This window comes from Castanea sativa, chromosome 12 (genome assembly GCF_040712315.1).
Source record: "Castanea sativa cultivar Marrone di Chiusa Pesio chromosome 12, ASM4071231v1".
NCBI lineage: Eukaryota > Viridiplantae > Streptophyta > Magnoliopsida > Fagales > Fagaceae > Castanea > Castanea sativa.
In genome coordinates this window covers 3,616,202-3,636,718 of record NC_134024.1, presented here as the reverse complement: position 1 = coordinate 3,636,718, position 20,517 = coordinate 3,616,202, and the positions used below count along the sequence as shown (strand labels likewise).

At 38.0% G+C, this 20,517-nt stretch overlaps 1 protein-coding gene, 1 long non-coding RNA gene and 1 pseudogene across 2 annotated transcripts; 2 read left to right on the top strand and 1 right to left on the bottom strand.

The window, feature by feature from the left end:
- The first annotated feature begins 3,296 nt into the window (after positions 1–3,296).
- Positions 3,297–6,292, top strand: LOC142619521 (serine/threonine-protein kinase TIO-like). Its single transcript, XM_075792646.1, has 6 exons — positions 3,297–3,333; positions 3,456–3,540; positions 5,025–5,097; positions 5,191–5,259; positions 5,358–5,438; positions 6,248–6,292. The coding sequence occupies exons 1-6, from the start codon at positions 3,297–3,299 to the stop codon at positions 6,290–6,292; spliced, it is 390 nt and encodes a 129-aa protein (XP_075648761.1).
- A 47-nt stretch (positions 6,293–6,339) lies between these two features.
- On the top strand, positions 6,340–8,123 carry LOC142621294 (ethanolamine-phosphate cytidylyltransferase-like; annotated as a pseudogene).
- A 7,003-nt stretch (positions 8,124–15,126) lies between these two features.
- LOC142618887 (uncharacterized) lies at positions 15,127–15,763 on the bottom strand. Its single transcript, XR_012841385.1, has 2 exons — positions 15,411–15,763; positions 15,127–15,315 (listed from the first exon to the last, which is right to left on the bottom strand). It is a non-coding gene; the product is annotated as an uncharacterized LOC142618887 (long non-coding RNA).
- Positions 15,764–20,517: the final 4,754 nt, after the last annotated feature.

Here is a 20,517-nt window from a genome sequence, read left to right as displayed (position 1 = left end):
CAGGTAATAGTATACAAAATTTCTGTAGACGTTATGTTAATTTTCCTTAAGAATATGTTGAAATCATTGCTTTAACATATCTTCTATTTTAATTTTTGTTTTTCCCTTTATCTATGTATTCTCCTTCGTTTCACATTTTAAGATGCTATGATAATTGTATTTTGTTTCTACTGTAGATTATATGGCAGCCATATGAGGCGGACTTCGGCCACCTTCCCGACTTCGCGTCGCAGGAGGGATACGTGGACGGCAAGGGTGCCACCGGTGTGTTTTTGCATAGTAGAGACACACCACCCGCATCGTGTCCTTCGACGGTTTGGGTTGGCGCAAGAGCGGCCCGACCATGTTGTGTACGATGATAGATCGCATAGAATAGACTTACGTGGGAAGGTGGAAAAGAATTGGAGGGAGGAGCATGGACCGTATATCCTTACATGGGATACGAGACAACAACGAGTTTGCCATGCACCTCCTCGCATTGGTGAGATGCCTCGCAATCATGATTATTACCGCCGGTACCGTTCGGTCACTCGAAAGTATGTCGACCGCAACAGCGCTAAATTAGATATAACGGTAATGTGTTAAATTAGATTTTATTGCCTACTTTGTTTTTTCTTCGGTAGAATCAATTGATTTCTTTTTTCAAAGAAATCCGGTTTGATCCGACCGACCTCCAATTAAAAAGACTTTCTATTACATATAGTATTCTAATAACACTTTTTGTTCTTAGTTGAGTATTTGAGTAGATCAAATCTGATTGTACCGGTTATTTCTCCGTTTTAGATTGAAAGCCATTTAGCACTCGTTGGAGATGCTTCCCGTAGGCGGCCGAGCACACAACCATGTTCGACGTGTCCTAAATAATGTGGCCGGGCTTGGTGGTGGTCTTGCAGCAAATGGGCAGGCAAACAATGGGCATGAGACCGAGTCAACGGCTATTGCAACCCCAAGCACAAACCCGGCACCCCGAAGTACATCGACCCGTGGTCAAGGTGCTACCGCAAGCCCAAGCACAAGTGCGGCTAGGGGCCGTGGTCGGCCTGCTACGGCAAGCCCAAGCACAAGTGCAGGTAGGGGCCGTGGTCGGCGTGCAACAACCCCTCGGGTTGTAACTAGTCCCGAGGTACCCTGCACCCATCCCACACGCATCTCCTCCACCGAGGTTCCTCCACCCATCCCGGATGCATCTCCTCAACTCGAGGTCCCTTCACCCACCCCTCCTTCGCAGCCTAGTTTTGATCTTGGTTTTGATTTTCATATGACCCCTCCTACGCACCCTGAGACACCCTCATACCCACCCACCAGCTCCAATGCACCCACTTTGCCCATGACAATGATCCCCACTCCTAGCTATACAGAGCATCATTACCCACCTACCTCGTCCTCATCCGACCCTTTAGGGCCTCCGGTTGGGATTGACACCGATGTACCGGACGAGCATCCCCCTCGGCAGCCCCTCACCCCCACGAGGTAGACCACAACGTACTAGAAGAGCACCCACTTGTGGGACTCGGTGGACACAAAATAGGACACAAAGGCGGCTCTATGGTATGATAACATTACCAACAATGTAATGATATATCTTGTGGTTCACTTTATTCTTATCATTACACCGAATATTGATTGTATGCATCTAATGTCTTTGCAAAGCACGATGATGAGCCTAAGGATGATGCCCCACAGCCTCCTCCCCCGCGCCCAAACATTACATAAGGGTTAAAAAACGCAAAATTGGTGAATCTTGAAAAAGAAGCAATACCTGCAATGTGGTGGATGTGGATGTGGATAATGTGAGGCAATGAGTTACGGAAAAATTTAATTCCAAGCTTGGCTGCTTTTTAATTCATTTTTGCCACATGCTTTTTAGGAATTTTTTGATTTCTTTACTTGTTGAATTGTTTGTGATAGTGCTTCTAAATCACCTTTTATCTGTGATATAGGTTGTTCTTGTTGCTTCCATTGTAGGCAAGTCTCGGGAAAGGTGAGTTTTTACTTGTTACTTACATTTAACACTTTCTTTTTTTACTTGTCATTATGGGAGTAACTATGTAAGTTAGCCCAAAAGAAGAGTGATTAGGATTCGAATGTTTTAAAAGCATTCTTAAGTGGACAAGTAACCAGTAACTATTTAAGGTATTTAAATGTCCTTTATTGTCACAGAATTTGCACAAGTAACCATATCCTTCTTGATCTCTCAAAAACAAAAATTCATTCTTTATATTAATGTAACTATTAAATGATCCTGGAAATATATATAGACACATTGTGGAGCATGTTGAGATTCATGAGTTGCCGTTGGATTTTCATGCGGTGGTGAAGTATTTGAGATTCTTGAGGATGATAAGTGCCTTCCAGAAGAACAAGTCCAAGCAATTGCAAAGCAGTTGGTAATTTGATCCCATGATTATTGCATCTGACTTAATTGATTGTTTTCTTTTCCAGTCTTTGGTTTACTATTATGTTCAACTTGGGTATTTCTTATTTCAATTGAAACTTTATTTTGTGGAATTTACAGGTGAGAGCGTTGCACTACTTGCACTCAAACCGTATCATCCATCGTGATATGAAGCCACAAAACATTCTCATTGGTGCTTGGGTCCGTGGTTAAGGTTGAGCGGTCAGATAACATCACTACATGTTTAAGAGCATCTATTTATTAAATCTCGTTAACCGAATGCATAGAAGGTTGATTATGGAAAAACAATGTTTAGAAGGTTTATAATCTGTTTAAAATTTTCAAATTTTGTCTATTTTTTGAATTTAGAGAACCTTACTAGGTTTGACTGAATAAATTACCATCGTGTCTCTCGTGTTCTTTGTTTGGATTGGCTTCACTAAATCAAAATTTAACTAATTGATTGTATGTATTTTTTTTCTTCGGTCCAATACTCCAATTACATTGCTATTTTTTTTTCCCGTAGCTTTTGCACGATACCGAATTGTATTATACTAATATCTAGGTATTGTCAAAACTTAGAGGCCGCACGTGTAACTTGCCAATAAATGAAAAATATCTTCGATTTGATTACCTATGTACTAATTTGTTGGTTCTTTCCATCCATGGGGTGGGATATTGCTATGTCTATTTGTAGGCTATTATTTTTCATTGGTTTTATCTCTTTACTCTCTTGAGACTGTTATTACATATTGATTCTTTCACCAAAGATTTGGTCTGATGATTTGATATCGTGTCCTGCTTTGTATTAAATGTTTAATTCTTGTAATTTCTTGTGGTTGTTCATGGCTTATAAATTTTTCATTTATCACAGCTTTGTGATTTTGGGTTTGCACGTGCAATGTCCACGAATACCGTTGTTTTGAGATCCATAAAAGGTTTGTCCAATCTTCGCATTAAATTTCTGGTTACCTTTCTATTTTGTGAACTTTTATTGAGATGCTATGATATCCTTGAGGAATTAAGGTGTTCTAATACAACTTCTATCTATATTATTCAGGCACTCCACTGTATATGGCTCCGGAACTGGTACGGGAACAGCCTTACAACCACACGGCTGATTTATGGTCCCTTGGAGTTATTCTGTATGTTAAATCTCATTGATTGTACTTTGGAATTTTCTAATTTGATTGATTGCTTGCATTCTATTCTTTATTTTAGTTTACTTCGAGTTTTGACTCATTTAGTTGCACTTGGGCTGGAAAAGGGGTATGAAGCACCCTTATTTTGTGTTGCATTGACCAAAAGGAAACACATTTAATCACACACGGGCTTTGGGCTCAAGTAAACACCTTTTTTTTTTTGATAAGTAGGGTTCAAGTAAACACCTATAACATGGAACAAGGTGACCAAATGAGTCCCTTGTCGGCTTTCATCATATTTTCAAATTTAAACTTTATGTTGATTTATTATTTAGGGGATTTTGCATGACACCCTATTTTTTTCCTTTTGTTTTTTTCTTTAAAATATGAATTTTAGTCCAATAACTAATAAATATGTAACATATTAAATTCTGGATTGTTCAATCTTCATAAGATACTCAACATTTCTTTTCATTAAATTTATTACTTTCCGTCCAGGCATAGGCTTTGGTTGTGGATACAATTGTAGACCTTAATGCGTGGACCGCAAATAGAGACTAATGACACCACTTTCTTCTTTTGCCTGCCAAAGAGAGCCTCTTTACTCTATTTAATGATAGGAAAATTTTATTCAAAACAGAATATTTTGGCTAAGAAATTGAAGAATTGCAATCGAAGCTTTATAGTGTCTAATTTGCTCATTCTTTAGGATCCTCATTCACCGGTTCGCTTACAAGCTCTATGCCAAAAGACTCTTTTTGATTGGTCTAGGTGTTGGGGCTCCTTGAATTGTTCTTCTATCATTGAGTTTCTTTCTTCTCTTAGAATTGCACCTTAAGTTTTCTTCCTTGTTATTGTTTGTTGCTTTTTCTTGTGTTCACCATCATGAACACCTTGTATTTGCTTTCTTCTATTATTCATCTAGATTAATATTATTCTTAATACCTATTAAAAAAAAAAAAGAAAGGAAAGAATGGTCATTATAAATTTAAGTGCTGAATTGGGAATAATCTATTTTAAGTTGCATGGTGGATTGTTCCAATGCCGTAGAAGGACACCGTTGATAGTTTTTTGCTTAGACATTGATGTCGTTGCAAAGTCCACAGTAGAGTAGTTTTGTGTTCCCCAAGCCCATTGTTTACTTTTACTCTAGCATACTTTGAAGTCTTCCTTTTATAGACATCCTTAAATTTCATTCTTTGGCAGTAATTATTATTATTATTATTATTATTATCTCTGATTCATTTGGAATTTCATCTTGATTATAGATCTTATGTGAAAATCCCTATTATTGACTTATTTGAATATAGAAAATTTATATTGCTCTATAAAAGAGCATGTTGCCTTTCCCAGAAAAATAAAAAATAAGTATAACATTGACTAATCTCAAATTTAACAATTACCTGCTTCAGTATTTATAGCATTATCTCTTCCTTTTCCCTTCATGTTCTTCTTGAATTGAAACTATTTTGTCATGGACACTACAGGTACGAATTGTTTGTTGGACAGCCCCCATTTTATACAAATTCTGTTTATGCACTCATCCGGCATATTGTTAAGGTACATTTGCTCAAACATCATGTGAGTTTGTTGTTAGTTTAGATTTGTTATGCTGTATAAAGGTACAAGCTAATGTTCAATGCCGTATTCCAGGATCCAGTTAAATATCCAGACAATATGAGTCAAAATTTCAAAAGCTTTTTGAGGGGTTTGCTTAATAAGGTTGTTTTATGGTTCAAGTGAATGAACTCTTGATTAATAGTTTTTAACTCCCATTGATGTCAAAGTTCTAAGATGATTTTTCAATTCATGAAAAACAGGTACCACAAAACCGACTAACTTGGCCCACTCTTCTTGAGCACCCCTTTGTTCAAGAAACTTCAGATGAAGTGGATGCTAGGGTAATGATACATCACATTAACATTTCCTTTAAATATTAGAATCTAATATAGTAGTATAAAGCCAGTCTTATTATAATCTGGCAAAGACTATTTTGGTAACCCCTTTTTGAAAAATTTAATTTTGTTTGTTTGTTTGTAATTCAATTATGTTTTTTGTGAAAGTTCTCGATCCCATCTTGGTGGCCAGTGGCATTCATTATTTTCTGCAATTGCTTTCTCGTTGTTAAGCTTAGAATCCATATCCCTCATTCTCCTTAGATCTATATATGTCAAATGATATTTTACATGCTTGGCTTTATGTGATGGAATTGCCAATGAGCTCTGGCTTATCAATAAAAAGTTCTTGGACTTATGTTATGGAATTCTTTTTATTGAACTTGTTTGCCGTTATTTTAATTTTTCTCGAATTCAATTCATAATATGATCAAGAACAACAACAACAATAGCAACCAAGCCTTAGGTCCAAAATCTTGGTCCGGCTATGGATCGACTAGTCGTGGTTGGTTGTCACATGTATTTTCTTATGCCATAACACTTGCCCACTTTTCTTTATATTCGAGGTCCGATGTGCATTGCTAGTAGTGGATGCCTCATTGCGTATTTGTAGTGTGGACCTATTCATAATAGAGTGACTGCGTTTTACAAAGTGGTTGTCAACGTACCACCGTACTCCTTTTTTGGGACTTGGTAACGACCGTGTTCAAATATTTGTCACTAAGTAAAAGCACATGTGGAGTTCAAATTGGCAAATGCCGTGTTATGTTTATTACAAATTCATTATTAGTGATGTGTATTTGATTGGCTTATAGTGTGGTGTAAATTTTGCGGGTTGTCTCCTCTTATTGAGCAAATAGTGTTCAAAGAAATTTTGAATCGAAAAATACAAGAAGTGTGGGTAGCAATGCACTATGAAAGCAACAATGGATATGGGAAGGGGTGTACTACTACCCACACCTATTTGGTGGTTTGATGCTCACGGCGGCCTTACTTGGCTTGTCCACCGGCTATTTTACTGGTCTTGGTGTTCCACAATTGCCCTTTTTGTGGTCGATCTCGGGATTTTCCCCAAGAAGAAAAATGGGAAGAAGCGCATTCGGGTTTACATGGATGGGTGCTTTGATCTCATGCATTACGGCCACGCCAATGCATTGAGGCAAGCCAAGGCTTTGGGGGATGAGTTGGTTGTGGGTGTTGTGAGTGATGAGGAGATCGTTGCCAATAAGGGTCCACCTGTTTTATCAATGGAAGAAAGGTCCGTATATGCATGCATTTCTTTCTTTTCCATTTTAGTTTGGTTTATAACTCTAAGTTAACCAAGAATTTATGTGGATCGTTATCCAGGTTGGCCCTTGTTAGTGGGTTGAAATGGGTGGATGAAGTAATAGCCAATGCTTCTTATGAGATTACAGAGAAATTTATGAACACTCTCTTTAATGAGCATAAGATTGACTACATTATACATGGTGATGATCCTTGCCTCGCTTCCCGATGGAACCGATGCTTATGCCTTGGCAAAGAAAGCCGGCCGCTACAAGCGTATTAAACGCACCGAAGGTGTCTCTAGCACGTACATTGTAGGTACTATGAATCTCTTGATCAATCTCGAATTCTTTTTTGATGAAATTATTATTGTATTGGAGGAAAAAAAGGGTCACTTGAGTTAGGCCTGTTTGATTATAACTATACCTCTTCTATACTTTTCACATTAAACTCATTGTACTTTTTTTTTTTCCCCGAGTCTCTCGCATATATGATCTGGATGTAGGTAGAATACTCTCATATGTGAGGGTTCCGAAGTTTCTCGGGATCATAATGGTTCTTTGTGTGGAGAACCTCATACAGAAAGTCAATCTAAGGGTTCCCACGTATCACAATTTCTACCGACTTCCCGACGGATTGTGCAGTTCTCAAATGGCAAGGTATTGTTCATTTGGGTTATTCTCATGCAAAGACTGTCATGTATGGCTACCTTTTTCTCATGAAAAAAAAGAAAAAGAAAGAGAGAGAAGGAAAGTAGGATTATGTTTTGAAATGTTGCATGCTAATTAATCTATCTTCTATACCTATATATCCCCTTCACTAATTTTTCTCGCCACATATCTAATTACTTAGACTGATGTTTTTGGGGTCCGTGCTCGGGTAAAATGAGACACAACTATATAACTCTATTTTAACAATTTTGTAGAGCAATCTGAATATATTAAAAATAGGGAGTTCATTGAAGAGATTTGTACTTAATTCATCAAAAATAAATAAATGAAGAGAATTGTATGTATGCAATAAAAATGAATGACCCATGAGAATGAGTGCTTTGTATTAAATCAATGACTAATGGCTCTTTAGTGGTCAATAACACATTGTTATTTTTCTATGTGGATTCAGTATGTTGTTATCATCAGCTTGTCCTAATATGAGAACAGAGGGTTGAGAGGTTAAATTTCCCCCTCCCTTTGTCTGGATTTTTTTCCCCTGAAATATGATATGTTTTCTATTTGTTAGGGACCTGCCCCAAATGCTCGTGTTGTGTACATTGATGGGGCATTTGATCTCTTTCATGCTGGGCATGTTGAGGTAAATTTCTCATGTATACTCTTGCTAGCATCTTTTTGTTTCATTTTGATTTTAGGTGACTATATATTCCTTTTCTGTCAATTACATCAACTTAATATTTAATTGGATTTTTTTCATGGGTATAGTGTCTTGGCAATAAATTTATTTTGGTAAGTTACAAATGCACCTGATGGGAGTTATAAATTTATCTTGGTAATACCTGTGTACCTTTCTAGAATAGATGAAATTGAACATACGGCATTTGATAGATAAGACACAAGACATCTGAAATGTAATGTCTTATCTAGTTATGGATAAGACATTTGCTAGAAAAGGGAACATGTTGACTACTAAGTTGTTGATTGGTATTTATCTGAAATGTAATACTTGTGTACCTTTCTAGAGTAGATGAACCTGAACACATAATGTTGTAATTGCACGCACAACTTTAGAAACTTTGCAACATCTAAACTGGACCATAATGTTGATACGGACACACAAACACACGTAAAGACATGCTTATCGATGGTTTTTATATATGCTACATATTTAGATGTCATATCTACTTAGTGAATTGAAGTTGCTCTTGCAACCGTTAGTGCAATATGTCTGATAGTGCATGGCATTGGGGCCCATTGTTGTGCTATTTTCTACTTTGGATTTTTTATTTTTTATTTCTTAGCTATCTTTTATTTAAAGTTCATTGGCTGAATAACTAACGTTCCCCATAATTTTCCGTTCCTTTATAATTTTCACAATGATCATGCATGGTCTACACTGATGCTTTGTCACCAATACTTGTGTCATGTGTCTACTAGATTACATCTAACCATGTCCTGCAAAGTTTTCATGAAACTCATAATTTTTTGTTTTTAGTAGTATGTAAAAGTTTAATCATTGATTGGTCTTGACTACGTCCACAATGGGACATGGAGCTTCAATAACTAAATACTTGTTCTAAATAGTTCTTTGGACTAACTTAGATGGCCATTCTGGTTTATAAAATTTAAACCCTTTTAGTTTTTCTTTGTGTGACTCGACTAAAATAAGTGTTAGGAGCTCAATCTCTACTAATAACTAATAAGTTACTTTGGAACCGCTTTAACTCCAGGAACAACCCCGGCATAGTTTGGCATCCAATTCCAATGAGACTAGGTTCATGAGATGGCTCGTAAAGGATGATAGATAGAGTAATGTGGAATTTGGTGCTTGAATTGTGCTTGTATATGGGTGTGTTTTTGGCAAGAAAGATTCCTTTCATGTGGTCTAGGACTAATTTGTACCTGGCTATACTTTGAGAGTCAAGATTCGTATGCCGCCGGTATCTCTTGTGAAATGATTGTTGTAGCATGGGATATCTATTCTTTTCCTCTTGTTAAATATTTTGTATCATCTCGAGTTGTATTTTCTTGGCATGAGCAGATTACAACTTTCAATATCTCATTGGTTGTGCATGGAACAATGGCCGAGAGTAACCCCTTGCCGATCGTAAGTTGGGTTTTTATTTTTTTATTTTCCCGTTTATATTTTTACCGAGTTATGGATAGTGATGATCTTGTATTCCTTAGGGTGAAAATGATCCATACAAGGTTCCCAAGAGCATGGGAATTTTCCGGTTGCTTGCAAGCCCCAAAAATATAACCACTAGCTCGGTAGCCCAAAGGATAATGGCCAATCATGAGGCTTTCTTGGTATTCCTTGTTCTTTTGCTGCATCTCTGTATTCAAAATTTCTTTAAATTTGAGCATCCCATCCGAAATACAAACCAGCAATTTATACATGTTTTGTGTTTGCAAGTTTCATTTATAAAAAGAAATGTTGTTTATGGTTTTGTATCTTATTTTCAATGCGTAAACGCAATGCAAAGAAGGCCGAGAGTGAGAAGAAATACTATGCTCGGAAAAAGTATGTCTCGGGAGACTAGTACTAACATAGATATGAGCGGGAAGCCTAGTTTGGTACAGTTCATCGTCTACCTTTGTCCTCCCATAGAGATGCCTGTTGTTCAATACGTAGAGGAGCCCATACTTTGTTCTTGAAGGATAGGAGAAAGGAATATCATATGAGAATACATGCAGCAGAGACACGGTAGAATTATATTTCTTCAAATTTTGATGTTACTCATTGTAGGATTATAGGGATTCAAATTCTAAATTTATATGCCAATCCGATCATTACCTAGTCATATTTGTAAACATTGAACTCAACTAGTTGTTTAACAATTATTTTTTTATGGCATTTGATTTTGTGGTGGGTGTTATTTATTTTTACAAACAAGTTAAACCGGATGTTTCGCTTGTCTCACCGAGAGATTTATTAGATCATTGAGTGCCTTAAATCAAGTCAGACTCGCTTGCCTAAAAGCTAAAAGCCGTTTGCTAGGCTTTTCCTCTTTTACTTTTCCTTAGAGTGAGGACTGTTTTAGGACATGATTGAAAGCGAAATATTTTTAAGAATTTGGCTCCATCTTATGTACTCAACCTTTAATATTCTCGTTATTTATACCTCTCGCATATAAAAGGCATTGGGATGGTTTAGACTTTAGACTCATTTTGTCACATATCATCATTGTGATGGTCCGATTACCTTGTAGCATACTTGTTTAAGGCATGATTGAAGGCTAGATATATTCAAATAACTTGGCTTCATCTCGATGATTCTGATGTACTCTTTTAGTTACATCTATTCTATGTGAGGCCGGCTTCTAAGAGGCATTACACCCATTACCGTTATACCTAATATTGTCTCGCATAAAAAAGGCTTTGGTTTTTAAAATGATACTAATTTTGCCAATTATCATTACTATTTACTATGAATGGTCTATCGTACTAGACCCAAGCCAAATTTTCTAATTATATTTGCCTAGTCAAAAATACTGGACAAAATTGTGATTGGTAGAATAGAAAATCCCGATCCTTGACCGATTCGCTTTCTTCTCATCTTGTTTTCAACTATGGAGAACGCTAAATGGGCGACGAGCGATCGACGGTCAAAAAGCACCAAGAACATATCCGAAGAAGGATTTAACGTTCGGTCCATCACTTACAAGGCACAATATATTCCTTACAACCACTCTGAATTTAAGTAAAAATTATCATATGTCGGCAGAGTCACATAGCACCCCATAAATATCAAAGACTAAAAATTGAAGTGTTACACGATCAAACACCAAACTCTAAAGCTTATGGAAACTGGATCAAATGATTCAAGACTAGACGTCATTGCGTAAAGGATTAAATTTAAATTATTTAATGGAGTAAAGCTGAAAATATCCATGCCCTTACCCCACTTTCCAATCTTTACTTAACGAAATGGCAATAATTATTTTGTATCCATCTTCCCTCTCACAATGTGTCAACATAAAGACCCCATATATCCCTCCATAATGTATAGACCCCACACCGATTAGCACCGTCACACACTAGTTGTGGGACCTAGATCTGTCCATAATTTATAAAGCCTACACCCACACGCTAATTAGAGGAACTTTATCTAAATGAATTAGCTTCGTATTCGATTACCGGTGGATCACCGATCCCATAAGAAAATGCAAAACCATTCTTGCAATTAAAACACATGAATTTCTACATTGATTGCACATTATAGCACTATTTTTTTTTCTTTTCTTTTTACAAGGAGTTCTCATACAAATGCCCAAGTTGATTGTTGAAGGACATTCTCAATTTCTTATCCCCTTAACTACTACATGGCTACTAGCTCGGCAGCCTCCACTCTCCATTACAACAACAAAAATTTCAAAATGGAGATGCACCCTAGAAATACAAAATGCAATTTCTTAAATTATCATCGAAACCATGTAATGGGAGTGGAAGTGTTCTCGAGGAAACCGTGGCATCATGCGGTGTTGTTGCTGCCACCGATGTAACCCCTCACTTCCGTGCATTTCACCACACACATTTACATTTGGGTGCACTTGCCCTAATCCCGCATTGTGACTTCACCACATGTGACTTCTTGAGGTAAACAAAATATCACTTAATGGACCATTCTAAGCATTATCATGTGTTTCATGATGACTTACCTCTATAGGTAGGAGCTATTGGGATGCTTCTATGTTTTGGTTTCATTTTTCTGTTACAGCTGGTTTATGATCATATTGGTTTATTATTATTTTTTAAATGTCTAAAATTAAACAGGGTTCAGGCCTTGATCTTGTCACCAACAAGAGAATTGGCATCTCGGACGAGAGAAGGTGATATTGGCAATGGGTAATTTCATAAGTATTAAAGTACATGCATGCATTGGAGGCAAGAGTGTGGGTGATGATATCGAAAGCTAGAATTAGGCCATCGAGGTGGTGTACGGAACTCCGGGCGAGTTTGTGACATGATCAAAAGGAGAACACTGAAAACTACACACATCAAATTGTTAATTGTTGTAAGTTTATGTTTTGTGATCCCTAACCTTACTCTTTTAACTCTCCTCTCTCTCTCAGATGTGCAAAATGCCTATGAATGTTGCTGATCTAATATAAGTTTTGCTGGCCGTCTTGTGTGTTGATGCATCACGGTTGTGCGGTTTAGACCATAATTTTCACCAAGCACTTATAATTCTTGCAAACACTAATACAAGTACACCTTTTCATAACATACCAACAACGTACGGCGGGGAAAAAATGAGCAAGTAGACATCAACAACAACAACAACAACAACACTAATACAAGTAGGTTCACAAAACGTGTAGACATCAACAACAACGTTGAATGTTCGTAGGTAGAAATTTTTGGAAGTCATCATTGCTTGAATCGAGAAGTCCGAAATGTCACTTTCATCATCTAACGCGGTAATTTCATTAATAGACTTCATGGCTCGCTCTTGCGCCTTCCCCTTTAGATGCTTCCTAGCTTTTTGGACTGCATGAAAACGGTCTAGCCGCCTTTGCATTTGATTGTTCTCTTGTTCAAGGCGAGCAAGTATGTTGGCAGGTTCATCTCTAGGTAACTCGGCTGAGCGTACCTTAGGAACTCGTAACCCGTGCCATCGACAATACACCTCCAACTCACACCTCTTCTCGTATAGGGTTGACCATGGTGGTTCTGCTACGGTGAACTCCATTGCGGTGGTATCTGTACTTAGTTTTGTAGGTTTGCCGACCATGATGTGGCCAACGCTTCCAAGACTCTCGTACGTGTATATTGGCATATTAACGAAATCTCTCTTCTTTCCAACCCATTTCCCTCCATAGTGGTCTGTGTATGTTTGTAGTTGTTGATCTGCGGAACTTGTGATGATTCATTTATTGAAGTAGATTGAAACTTGTTTCTACGTGTACGAGATGATGTTGAGGCGTTGCGACTCATAGCTTACTCAACCTACAAAGTTAGTGGTGTAGGAATAAGAAAAGAATTGTGGTACATTTATAACCTCATTCCACTTGTGTATTCAATAATAAAATTTAATATATTCGGGCTTGTCATGTCAATACAGCTGGAAAACCACTACACGAATTTTTTGTTCAAATGTTCCCAATGTCACGGTGAGATTCTCTTATTAGGCGGTAGTTGCGGTGTCTTGCCATGACTATTCAGTGAACGGTATTCATGTGAAGAGTATTTAGCATGCTTGTGTTTCATCTGACATGAACTTGACAAGACAATACCGAGTTGTGTTAAATGCATCATAAACTTTTCGGGGGTCTTCGCATCCTTGAAAACGGTGCATTGCAAAATGATGCGGATACGTGTATTGACGTGAGTGTGAATGATATGACTAGATAGGGTTCAACGGTGCCGAGCTATTGAGCGGCACATGTAGCACTATGAATATCGGTATAGCAATGGTGGACGGTGACCCCCAAACTCGAGAATTCGTTTTAATAAATTTAGATTTTGAATAAGGCCTCCCAACCTAACCTTGTTGTCTCCAATTACATATGTAAGTACACAAAGATGGATCTTCCTTACCAAAATGGAACAAAGTGGACTGAATGGACCAAATTAGGCCAAATCAGACCAAATTAGACCAAATCAGACCAAATCAGACCAAATAATTAGACCAAATTATCCAAATCAGACCAAATTAGGCCAAATCAGACCAAATTAGACCAAATCAGACCAAATTAGACCAAATCAGACCAAATCAGACCAAATAATTAGACCAAATTATCCAAATCAGACCAAATCAGACCAAATAATTAGACCAAATCAATGTTCCTATCCCAGACCAAATCAGACCAAGTAAGACCAAATTAGACCAAATAAGACCAAATCAGACCAAATAAGACCAAATCAGACCAAATCAGACCAAGTAAGACCAAATTAGACCAAATAATCAGACCAAATCAGACCAAATAATCAGACCAAATAATTAGACCAAATCAATGTTCCTATCCCAGACCAAATCAGACCAAGTAAGACCAAATTAGACCAAATTAGACCAAATAAGACCAAATCAGACCAAATCAGACCAAATCAGACCAAGTAAGACCAAATTAGACCAAAATAGACCAAATCAGACCAAATTAGACCAAATGGACCGATTTTATTTTCCATTACTCGTAACCAAAGAAACTCGAGTTTTAGAGACTCGAGTTCCACTGGGCAAATTTTTTTTCCCCAACTGCTCTGTTTCAGGCAGAGAGGCAGAGGGCCATGCCCTGTTTCACAAAATTTTGCCCAGTGGAACTCGAGTTTCTAAAACTCGATTTTCACTGGGCAAATATTTTTCCCCAGCATCATGCTCTGTTTCAGGCAGAGAGGCAGAGGGCCATGCCCTGTTTCACAAAATTTTGCCCAGTGGAACTCGAGTTTCTAAAACTCGATTTTCACTGGGCAAATATTTTTCCCCGGCATCATGCTCGTTTCGGGCGAGAGGCGAGAGCCATGCCTGTTTCACAAAATTTTGCCCGAGTGGAACTCGAGTTTCTAAAACTCGATTTTCACTGGGCAAATATTTTTCCCCCGGCATCATGCTCGTTTCAGCGAGGCAGAGAGCCATGCCTGTTTCACAAAATTTTGCCCGAAGGAACTCGAGTTTTTAAAACTCGATTTTCACTGGGCAAATATTTTTCCCAAGGAACTCGAGTGTCTAAAACTCGATTTTTACTGGGCAAATTTTTTTTTTCCCAGCAGAAAATGCTCTGTTTCAGGCATTGTTTTACAATGTAAATGCACTCAAATCACAACAAAAGTCATTCTCAATATATCACCATTCTAAACATGTCCAACCACACTTAATTTGCAATTCTAACCATACTACTCAAATCACAATCTTCATAGAGGTACATTGGATAGAGAATTACAAGTACATTCAACAACAATCAAAAAGTTCACATAGAGCCAATACAACGTCGTCCATGGAAGGATGCCTGAAAAACGTAGAGTATTTACGTTAGGAGACAAGATAGTAAACATCGAATGAACAACAATTATTTAACCGATGCATAAATTTTTGCCAACCTACCTAGTGTGGAACATGGCCGCTTGTGGAAGCACCGCGGGACTGCGGACATTTTCTGCGGTTATGCCCGGAAGCATGACACAGTCCACATGTCTGCTTCGGTTGACTCTCTATCAAATCTGCGTCCTCCCTCCGCCATCCCGGTTCTTGATCCTTATTCCTCACTCCATCCATCTCATTTCTTATTCGTGACTTCACCGGTCGACCTTTGGCCCGCAACAATGCCGGATTAGGCAACCACTTTGGCCCCATGGGATCCCTCCATAATGACTGTGACTTAGGAACCACAAATCCATGCTCATAAGTGCTAAGGGCATGGTTCAAACCATAACATGGGTGAATATACGTGGTCGAATCAATATGTAAATAGTCACATACTCTAATTGCATGTGAACACGGGATCCCTATATTTTGCCATTTCCCACAACTGCATGTTTTTTCCCCTAACCGAACTTCGTAACTGTGGTTTCCCCCTCCTGCGCTAGACACGTTGAGTTGGGTAACTACTTGAAATATCAGCTCTTCATTGCTAAATGGCTTGAGATAGTGTTTCTCAGATTTACGCTTATTTCCATCCCACGTGGATAAGGCATATTCACTCCATTTCTTACCCTCTGACAACTCATAATGGTATTCTTTGCGCCGGTCGTGGAAATATTGAACAAGTTTGCTCCAAGTGAACTCAACCAACGCGGCAATAGGAAGGCCCCGTGCACCTTTCAGCACACCATTGAAACACTCTGATATATTGGTTGTCATTGCTCCAAAACGTCTCCCACCATCGTATGACTGGGTCCACATGTCCACATCCTCGCTCATTAGGTATGTGTATGGAAGATAATCTTGATTCTTTTCCTTACCATCCCTCCCCGTCACCTTCTTCTTCTTCCTAATGGCCTCAATTTCCACCTGCTTAATGGAGTCCATTATGGTAGCAAATTTAACTACCTGACTAGCATATCCCGCTTTCAACGCCGCTGACTTTAGAGTCGAGTTCTGAAAATGGGTGTTGAAGTTGCTAGCAACATGTCGAAGACAATATCTATGAAATACCTTTGCTTTTCCATCATCCCTTCTAGGCCAGTTTGCAATGGCGTTTTTGATACCGAGATGTCGGTCAGAAATTATGCAAATGCCGTCGTCAGGTATCGAGGTGGCCAATCGTTTCTACGAGGCATCGTAAAAACCACCTCCAACTGGACCCTGACTCACAATCCACAACAGCAAAGGCGAGAGGGAATACCTTGTTGTTAGCATTGGTTGCCATTGCGACCAACAACTTTCCCTGATATTTACCATACAGATGGGTCCCATCAATACTGATAACCGGCTTGCAATATTTGAATCCTGATATGCATGGACCGAAAGACCAAAACACATAATGCAACAATACGGTGTGATCTTCATCGGTGGGTGTGACACGATAGCAAAACTGGGTAGTCGGGTCCTGATCAATATACGCCATTAGAAACTTTTGCAGCCTTTGGTAAGATTCTTCCCAATCTCCAAACATAAGCGCAATCGCCTTTTGTTTCGCATCCCATACCTTGTAGTAAGAAGGCTTATGGCCATTATATTTCGCCTCTATCAGAGATCTGAGATGCTTAATTTGAGTGGTGTGATCCTCAAGTAACTTGTTATGCATTTCTGCTGCAATAAAATTACAACTCATCATTCTACCATCATTTCGCACCCCAGTCGGTAAACACGTGTGAGGACCCACATACACGGTGACCATCCATAGATTTTGGAGCTCGGGCTTCATAACTGCGTAGACATACCACTTGCACGACTCATGCACGCATTTCGCACAAAAATTTTTCCTCGTCGACCTAGTGATCTTAAAGTTTTTGTTTTCCTTGAGGGCACAAATTGTTAATACGCGCTTCACCTCCACTTTACTCGCAAAAGTCAACCCTTTGCACAAATTCATCCCCTCTCTCCAAGTAGACACAAATGGCATCTCAATATGCGAAGGATCAACCATATTTTCCCAAGTATTTGCGAGAGAATGACAACGCAGGAGGTGCGTAGGCGGGGATTGTGTTTGTAATGTTTTGGACACTAATAACATTGTCCGCATCCGGTTCACCGCCGTCCAATGTCTCATCGTCATCAATGTCCCTCTCAAAGTCCCCAAAGTCCCGAAAGTCCCCTCTCTCAATCATGTCTTCATAGTCATCTTTATCGGCAAAATCTTCACCGTTAATGGCAAGATTCTCATCAACATAGTCGTCATCATCATCATCATCATCATCGTCATCATCATTGTTAACGACAGTAGTCTCATCCACATAGTCGTCGTGGTCATCATAATCGTCATCATCATTGTTAACGGCGGTAGTCTCATCAACATAGTCGTCGTCGTCATCATCATCATCATCTCCATCGGCATGAACATCATCATCCTCTACATGTGTAGAATACTCATATTGAGCATCCGGAAGCGCAACTTGTAAGCTTCTAGTTGTTTGTTGGATATCCTCTTGCCATCCTGCACGAGGCTCCAACTGTATGTACAACTCAATATTACTTACTTCAGCTATACTCTCCAACTTGTCAAACATGATCTTCACATGTTTGTCTTTTTCTATCAGCATATACTTGTAATTAATCCGGTGCTTCATGATTTCATTTGGCATACGATAAGTAATTTGCATGTTGTACGCATCAGGATTCTTACCCAACTCTTCCATGACAAGTATCTTCAATTCATCAAGGGTTTTCAACCTACGATCAACTTCGGCATAATAGGTTTTCATACCCGGCCCCTCAAATGGCAATCCCTTGTTGGCATTGGGATTCTTAAGCGGACCACCATGGTATATGATTATAAGAATATCAGGCATTGTGAACCTGTTCAAGTCAAGTCCTATGTTAGTTAAATCACATAGTCGTAAAGTGAGGGAAAAAAGTAATGCAATCTTACCAATGAACATATTCAAGTCGTAAAGTGAGTGCCCATTAATATCTAAAGGCCAAGACGTAAACCTTCTAATCCTAGTGGATGGAGAGACGGAATTATCTATTACTCCATTGTGTGGTGACCTATAATGCCTAAAAGGGTTCTGAAAGAACTAGGTGGGTAGAGGAGCATGATTACATACCCATTCACTACATTCATTCACTACCCATTTCATACCCAAACCAATGATAAATAAAGTCAAAGAAATTTGTAAAATCATGATAAAAATAAAAACCTAGAAATGATGAATAAAATTTTGATAATTACATACTCATTCCCATTCATTACATTCATTCACTACCCATTTCATACCCAAACTAATGATAAATAAAGTCAAAGAAATTTGTAAGATCATGATCAAAATAAAATGATGAATAAAATTTTGATAACAAAAACTATACAAATAAATACTCAAAAAATTAACACTAACAAAACAAAGTTCTATAATTCACAATATTGATAAATTAACTAAGTTATGTTAACTATATACAAAATAAATGGTAAAACTCTTTAACCCACACCCATAGACAACATACCCAACTATAATGACAATCAAATTATGCAAACCCTTACCTTAGATATGAATTTGCTGAGAGGGAAGAGTAGTGAGAGTGGAGAATGTGGTTTTGTGAGAGTGAGTGGTGTGAGAGAGTTATGGGTGAGTGAGTTAGTGAGGGTGAGTGAGTGAGAGAGTTAGTGAGGCTGAGATTTTAGGTTTTCTCTGTGTGTTGAGGAGTGAGAGTGGAGAATGTGAGAGAGTTAAATGCCACGGGCTGAGTTTTAAATAAACATGCCCAGAGGAAATCGAGTCTATAAGACTCGAGTTACTACATAAAACTCGAGTCTCTAAGACTCGAGTTATATGCGTATAAACTACATCATTTATAATAAGATATATAATTAAACTCGAGATTATAAAACTCGAGTTTAGGTAGACTTAAAACTCGAGTTTATAAAACTCGAGATCTAGGTGGCATTTTTCCACCTCAGCAAGCCCAAAGCGAGCATAAAGCGAGTTTTTGAAACTCGATTTATTATGTAAATCTCGAGTTTCAAAAACTCGAGTTGCTATTTTCCTACATAGTTTCAAACTATGCCTAACTTACTATATTCATGCATCCACATGCCTAATCTGCACATTCCCCCTATATTACACAAGTTTGGACTAGAATGACAGACCAAAAATCTTTTAATTCAATGACATTGTCCAATTTCTTTAAGAAAATCAAGGCTCCAATTTCTTTGTCCAAATTATTGTAACAATTATTAAATAAATAAATATTAAAAAAAGAAAGAAAGAGGGGCTAGAGCCTAGAGGACATGACCGGTTAAAACAACACTATATTCAAGGCCCACTTGCTGCAGAAATGGGCTGCGTCATACTCTTCTCTAGGGGCCCAACTAAAACTGCACTGAGAGAATCTCTGGTAATAACTGTAGCAACTATTCATTGAAGGAATGACTAATGGGAAAATCAATTTTCTTTCTTTTTCAATAGCAAAGGAAGGTAATAAACAGAGGCATAAAAGAATGGTTCAGAAAATGTTTTCTTAATATATGGTTAATACCAGCAATCTGCTATATAATAAACCATATTAGAAATGTGCAATTCATTACATTCTATGATCAGAAACAAACAAAAAAAATAAAACTACAACGAAAATATTTTGAATGCAGGTTGTTTTCTGCACAAAACTTTTGCTTCCACGCAACATTCACGTACAGATGGTTGATTCACTGCTTGTGTTTGAGATGTAATACCTTGAACATGATCTTCAGAAGAGTGTTTTCTATGAGATTCGTGTCAAACTCACCTGCAAAATATGGAAACGGGAAATGGGAAAACAGATAAACACCCAATCTTTTTCTTGTTCACAGTCAATGGTGTGGTCTCGTTACTCTCGTAATGAGAAATACAATGAACTAATGAAGTTAGATAAAATCTATGACGTTAAAAGCTTTACTATCTTTACGAGGGTTCCTCTTCATCTTGAATTTCTTGTGGCATTTGGATCTACATAAACCAAATATATCTGCAGAAAGTTCTTGAGTGTGTGCGCACTTTATACTTGAATTTACAGGATTTTTTTTTTTTTCCTTACTGCTTATTCGATAAAGATTTTAGCTGAAATCTATGATGTTAAA